This window comes from Crocuta crocuta, unplaced genomic scaffold (assembly GCF_008692635.1).
Source record: "Crocuta crocuta isolate KB4526 unplaced genomic scaffold, BGI_CrCroc_1.0 scaffold27, whole genome shotgun sequence".
Classification (NCBI taxonomy): Eukaryota; Metazoa; Chordata; class Mammalia; order Carnivora; family Hyaenidae; genus Crocuta; species Crocuta crocuta.
In genome coordinates, this window is record NW_027532250.1 from 1,513,476 (window position 1) to 1,520,342 (window position 6,867).

The 6,867-nt window shown below is 54.9% G+C and overlaps 1 protein-coding gene across 1 annotated transcript in view; it reads left to right on the forward strand.

Annotated features, from left to right (window-relative positions):
• BMP7 (bone morphogenetic protein 7) overlaps positions 1 to 6,867 on the forward strand; it is a gene marked incomplete at its 5' end in the record, with an annotated part of 88,556 nt that overhangs the window by 27,814 nt on the left and 53,875 nt on the right. Inside the window, one exon of the mRNA XM_077778324.1 lies at positions 4,687 to 4,879. Coding sequence (XP_077634450.1) covers positions 4,687 to 4,879 — 193 coding nt within the window. The remainder of the gene's footprint in view (positions 1 to 4,686; positions 4,880 to 6,867) is intronic.

Genomic DNA, 6,867 nt, shown 5'->3' on the forward strand with positions numbered 1-6,867 from the left:
ATAAATCACAAAATTATTTTTAGAGCCCATAGTGATGGGCTTCAGGAAGAGCGAGAGGTCCATGTGGCTTATGCTGCTCATTGTCCTAAAATAATTAGTGAAGGCAATTTGTTCAGAAAGCCGCCCCCAAGAGTCGGCAAACGTTTGCAAGAAATTTAGCTGGACTCTCTGTGCCTGTATCTTTTGAACCAAAAAAACTGTATAATATAACCCTGATAGCTTTATTGTCTTAACAGTTAAGATACATTTTTATCTTATACATTTAAAAGGTTATATGTACACCTGCTGTATTTTTGTGATTATTATCGGTGTTTTCTGTCTTCACAGGGTGTGACTTTAGTGATTGCACCTGCGTTAACGTCATGCTTAATCACACATTTCTTTCGTGTTTGGTCTGACTGAGCTCTTTTTCAAGTACAGATGTCAAATACCCACTCGCCCATAAGGCTTCTTCTGCACGGCGTGTCCTTCTCCCGACTCATCGTTTGAATGGCCCTTGACATGAATTGGTTCCGTTTGCCTAGCAGTGTTGTTAGGTGCTGACTCTGTACAGCCCCGTGAGAAAGGGCCTTTTTTACTGTACCCTTGGGGCAAGGGGAGGCACGCAGAGGGTTAAGTAACTCGGCCAAGACCACATATCGGATAGAGACACAACCGAGATTTGAGCTGAACTCACCTGACTCCAGAAAGTGTGAAGGTCAAGGGTGTGGGCTTCTGGAATCCAGCCGTTCACTTAACTTGTAATCTTGGGCAAGGTACCTGTCTCCCTGAGCCTCCGGTTCCTCATCTGTAAAATGGGGATCAATCCTGCCTCACCGGGTTTGATCAGATGATGCCGGAAAGTGCCCAGAGCTGCTGCTTCATGAACGTTGCTTTTTTTTTTTTTTCTTTCTTCTGGGTCTTTCAGGCATCTTTGTTGCAAGCTGGGGGTGCTGCACCCCCATTCTCCGGGGGAGGACAGGAGCTGGTGGTTGGAAATGGAGGCTTCATCTGTGTGGTCTATCAGTGTGGGGGGAGCAGGGAGGGGTGGCCTGTGGGATGCTCCTCTCGTATTCCACAGCCCCGTGGGACTCAAAGAGGACCGTGTCAGGGAATGTTTCAAGGAGTGGCCAGAGAGATGGGGGAAAGGAGCCACAGGAAGGCGAGGTCTTTGGAAGCAGGAAGAACTGAGTGTTGCGTGCCGCAGCCTGGAGGTCTGGCAAGGTGAAAGCCATCGAACATCCTTTCCACTTAGTTACGAGATGGTCCTTTGGTGACCTCAGATGGGGTGGAGTGGCGGGGCATGGGGGTGACAGCGCATGCACGGTCACCAGAAGCTCATTCACCGGGAAGCCAGAGCGGAGGTCCCGTGGGCGCACATACTGCTCGCAGGGTGCAGGGCCACTCTCCAGTCCCCTGCAGGAAAGCACTAGAGGCGCCCCACACTGTGCCCATCTCCTTTGTAGGGTGAACTCATTTGCTTCCGCGGCTCCTCCTGGCACAGTCAGGGCGATGCTTCGGGAGAACAGCGTGGCACTCCCACTGAAGGGGAGCACACGCAATTTGACTTCTGGCTACGCCTGCCCACATCCACCAAAGTACAAGTGATAAGGCACCGGAGGGTTCAGGGAAGTGCCGCTCGGAGAGCCCCAGATTGGAAGCTCCCCAAGTGCCCATGAACGGTGCATGGATGAGTGAACCGTGGTACACCAAGGTGTGGAGAGTTATCCGGCGATAAGGCTGGGTGAATGTCCACCGTGATGTGGGATGAACCACGCCACGTACAGGGCACCCAGGGGCTCAGCGTCCGACTTTGGCTCAGGTCATGATCTCACGGTTCGTGAGTTCGAGCCCCGCGTCGGGCTCTGTGCTCACAACTCAGAGCCTGGAGCCTGCTTCCGAATCTGTGTCTCCCTCTCTCTCTGCCCCTCCCCCGCTCATGCTCTGCCTCTCTCTGTCTCTCAAAAACAAAAAGAAAAAGGAAAAGAAGCTGAGTACAAAATAATACGTACCGTATCATTCCCTGTTTATACTGTTCAAAAACAAGGAAAACCAACCTGTGGCTTGAGAAGCTGGGCGAGCACAGGGGTGCTGGGTGGTGATGCTCCGTCCGTCTGGGAGGAGGCTCCTCGGGGAGGCTCACTGGGACCACGCACAGAACCAGCACGTACGGGGCGCATGCTGTCCTGCACTGCGAATGTTCTGGCAACAGGCCCACGAACTGCTCTCACGGGGCTGTTGGCTCAGCCACTGAGATGCGTGGCTAGGATTTGGTGGGGCCCGGGTTCGAGTCTCAGCTCTCCGGCCCCGGGCAGACCACTCCACACCTCTTGGGTCTCAGGTGCCTTCCCTACCGATGTGGCACTGCGCTCGCCCCCTCGGGTGACCTGAAGGTTGGATGAGCTAGAAGAATGACAGAGGACTGGCCCCGGTGGCAGAGTCGAGGCCCTTCGCTATGCCCCCTCTCCGTGCCCCCGCCCAAGCTCACTTGATCCCCAGTGGGCTGTACTTCCTAGAAGCTGCCGCGAAGACCCCTCCCTCCCTGCCTTCTGCATAAATCAGAGTGGGGGACCGGCGACGCCCCCACCACCATTCTTTGCCACCCAGCTCAGCCTTTCCTGTAGGTAGACGGGGTCAGAAGGGAAGTCAAGGGCAGACAGACCCCGTGGTTTTGGAGAGGTCATTCCTGTGGCCAGCTCTCCACATGTGGCCGAAGATTCCAGGAAGTGCCGTTCCTGAGGTCACCTTCCCGGATCTCTCCAGAGACAGGGTCACTCCTGTGCCCCGCCAGAGTCCCCTGGCCCCGAGGGCTTCACCTGCTCCCTCTGCCCGGTGGGGGACAGCCTCATGATTGGATAATTCCTCAACACCCCTGCTCCCATCCCAGTATCTTTTAGAACGATTCTTGAGGTTTAAAACAGAATTTTTTTTTTTTTTTTTTTTTTTAACGGAGACCTGTTAGGCTGCCAGCCTTGGGAACCTTCTTCCCCAAAGGCGTTCACGCCCTGCTCGCAGCCGTGGTAGCCCTGGCCCGGCCTGAGAGCTTCTGGAGGTCATTAAGCCGAAGCTGGAGACGGAGCTGGGCATGTTTCTCCTCTCTTCTGGCCAAGCTGGGTCCACTCTTTTCCCTGCCTGTCTGGTCTCTCCCCACCCGCAGGCCCATGCCCAGGCGGGAAGCAGGTATGGGCTGTGCCTCCTAGAAGAAAGGTATCTGCAGATGCTTCTCACTTGCCTGAACTTGGCCTTTCTGCATCATTCCAGCCCTTGAGGACTCCCGGCTTCACCCCTGTTCCCTTTTGGACCAGAGGATGCGTGAACCATGGGAATCACAGATCGGCTTCCAGAAACACTCCTTTTGGGCTTATATCCATTTTAGCATTTATTATTGATGACATGGGTATTCTACCTTAGTCTAGAATCACCGCCAGGAGAAAGCAGAAGCACTGAGGGCTTTGCCTTACGTCATCCAGAAGTCATTTTTAAAAGCCCCATCCCCTAACCTTGCCATTCACCTCTCTTTCTGCTTTTAGTCTCAGGCTGTGATTGTAAATCCTGGTGGCCGTTAGAAACCTCTGGGGTGGGGCGCCCGGGTGGCTCCGTCGGTGAGGCATGTGACTTTGGCTCAGGTCATGATCTCGCGGTTCGGGAGTGAGTTCGAGCCCTGCGTGGGGCTCTTTGCCGATGGCCGAGAACCCGCTTCGGATCCTCTGTCCCCTTCTCTCTCTGCCCCTCCCTTGCTTGCACTCTCTCTGTCTCTCAAAAATAAATGAACATTAAAAAATAGAAACATCTGGGGTGCTTTAAGAAGTACAGGTTTCTGGGTCGCTCCCCAAAGATGCAGAGTCAGTTGGTTCGGAGGGGGGTGAGGACAGTGGGGTCTGGGGCCCCGTGTGCCAATTTCCAACCCCCATCTTCAGTGATTTCATGGTAGCTGGAAATCTACCAGGGTGGAAACTGGCAAACACTGCAGGTCAGGCCCCAGAAGGCCAGTTATTACACACGTCCCGCTCACCACTGGGACACTTTTTCAAAGCGCCCATGGTGATTGTCACGTGTAGCCAGGGCTGAGCACCACTGGGCCCCAAGGGATCCCGCAGTAGATAGCATGAGGTCTGTCTTCACTCATAATAGCTCATAGTTGTCGAGCCTTATGGGAGGTTAAGCTGCTTATGAGAATTCGGGAGCACCTGGTGGGCTCTGTCGATTGAGCGTCTGACTTCGGCTCAGGTCACGATCTCACAGGTCGTGAGTTCGAGCCCCAAGTTGGGCTCTATGCTGACAGCTCGGAGCCTGGAGCCTGCTTCTGATTCTGTCTCAGTCTCTCTCTGCCTCCCCGCCCCCACTCACAGAATCACATGCTCTCTCTCTCTCTCAAATATAAATAAACGTTATCAACCCCCCCCCAAAAAAAACCTGCTTATGAGAATTCGGTTACTTAACTCTCACAATAACCTACGAAGGAGGAATATCATCCCATTTTTAGATGAGGAAATTGAGGTCCGGGTAGATTCCTTGGTACCCTGTGCAGGCCAGCTCATTAGTGGTGGAGCCTGGATTTGAACCCAGGTCTGAGCTCCTGTGAACCCGAGTCTGTCCAGGGTCTCTGGGAGGCTGGGTCTGTGCCCCTCTCTCCCAGTGGGTTGACGCAGAGCTGTAGCTGGTGTTCACGGTGACCACCAGTGACTAACGAGCCTTCTCTCTTCCTAGTGGAGCACGACAGAGAGTTCTTCCACCCGCGCTACCACCATCGGGAATTCCGCTTCGATCTTTCCAAGATCCCGGAAGGGGAAGCTGTGACCGCAGCCGAATTCCGCATCTACAAGGACTACGTTCGGGAACGCTTCGATAATGAGACGTTCCGGATCAGCGTTTACCAGGTGCTGCAGGAGCACTTGGGCAGGTGGGTGCCGCGACTGGTCCCTGGGAGGCGGCGGACGACCAAGGGGGCGGGGCCAGAGGATGGGGCCAGTCGTGGCTGCTGCCGTCAGGGGTCACCAACCACGGGCCGGGCCCCCTACTCGGAATTTATTTCTTCAGCCAAGGCTATGGTGTAGGTCGCTATTTCTTAAAACTAGCCGGTTAGCAAATCGAGTTAGGAATCGGAGATAGCCACGTGAGCCACGGGGGTATTTGTGGGTGGTCTGGGTCTGGCCTGCGTTTAGGGGCACCGAGGGAATGGGGGTAGGGAAGACGAAGAACCGTTCCGGGCAGTCCCTGTCTCCTGAGCCCCAGCCTGTGATGTCAGGCAAGCGATGAAGGTGGCCGTTTGCAATAAAGTGTTAGGGGAGCGGAGCCTCCGACCCAAAAATAACCCGGAGAATCACGAAGTCAGGAACCAGAATCTTGCGTTGATTTAGTTTTGAGGTCTCCCAAGAGGTTAGAAGGCTGAGAGACAGGCTGGAGCGTCGAACAAGGACAATAGTACGTTCCGGAGGTGGACGGGACCCAGGTGGTGACAGCCAGAGGCCTGGCTCTCGGGATGTCTCCGGCCGGAGGACTTCTGTCATCTTTTATCATCGCCCGATGCTGGTCCTCAGTAACTAGTGGAGGGATTAATGGCTCCTCCCGAAGGATGGTCCTAGCTTCGCGGGGAAAAGGGGCCTGTCACCACACTAGGGATCTAGGCACCGTCACCACCTTCTCAGGAACCTCCATGTCAGGGGTCGTCTTAAATACTAAGAAAACCAAACTTTTCTTTCTTGGGCGTTTCCACTGGTTTGCATGTGTAGCCTCATTCCGTGCGCACAGTAACCCCCTGAGGCGGTGACTCATCTGTGACTTGGGGAGAATTAAGAGCTGGGAGCACAGGGTGTGCCATTTGCCTCCCTCACCCAGAGAGAAAGTGGCCAAATTAGGACTTGAGCCCGGGGCATAAAAAAAGTTTCTTTTCAAGATACATGTTTCAATAGGTAAGACACGCTGACGTCATAAAATTCAAAAGAAGCAAGAGCCACGATCAATCGATCGTGAACGTTGAAGCTGCCTCCCAGCTCTGAGCCCCAGGGGCCCTTCCCTCAGGCGCCCCCGGCTCAGTGCCCTGAGCTTCCTCGAGCCCGCAGATAGGTGCGCGCGTGCGCGTGCGCGCGTGTCTTTGCAGATGTTACCATGTTCTCCCTCCTGCACCTGCTTTCGCCGCGTCACAGCGAGCCTGGGCGGTCCCGGGGGCGTGGACACAGAAGTCCTTTTTCTCGTCGCCACCGCGTACTTCCCATCGCGTGGGCTGTGCAGGGAGTGATTTAGCCAATCCCCTGCACACGCGTAGTGGGTTCGCTCCGTTCCTGTGCTACAGGCGGACGGCACATTATTTTCAGGGACACGTTATTTCACGCTCGTGCATGTCTTAGAAACAGACTTGTGCGGTCCGAGGGCACACGCATTGGCAACTGAGAGATTTCGCTGGCGGCTGTCCTCGGAGGTCATGTCCGTTTAGACCAGCAACGCAGGAGAGAAGGGCTGTTTCCCACGCGCTCGGGGCGCCGTCTCTTAGCCAGCTGTTCGAGCCTCGTCGGTCTGATGGGCGATAAGTGGTATCTCAGTGTGGACTGAATTTTCACTTTAGAGCCCCCACCTGGACGCAGTGCCCTACACACCGTCTGGAGGGGACGGTACCGGAAAGGGACGTGGTGTGTGCTGTGGGGGAGGTGGCACCGGTCCTGGCAGTCGCTCCGAATCTTACTGTAGACACCCAGGTGCCCCGGCCCCCAGACTCCCAGGAAGGAGCATGCAGTTCATTCCCGGCGGTGTGACACGTGTTTGCTCTGAACTCTCACTGATTCCCCCCGGGACTCTTGAACAAAAACAGATGTTTGACTTTTCTCGCAGTGGCTGATTAGTGGCTGATTAGCTGGAGGCGAGGCAGGTACCCAGAGGCTATAGGTCGATAGAGCT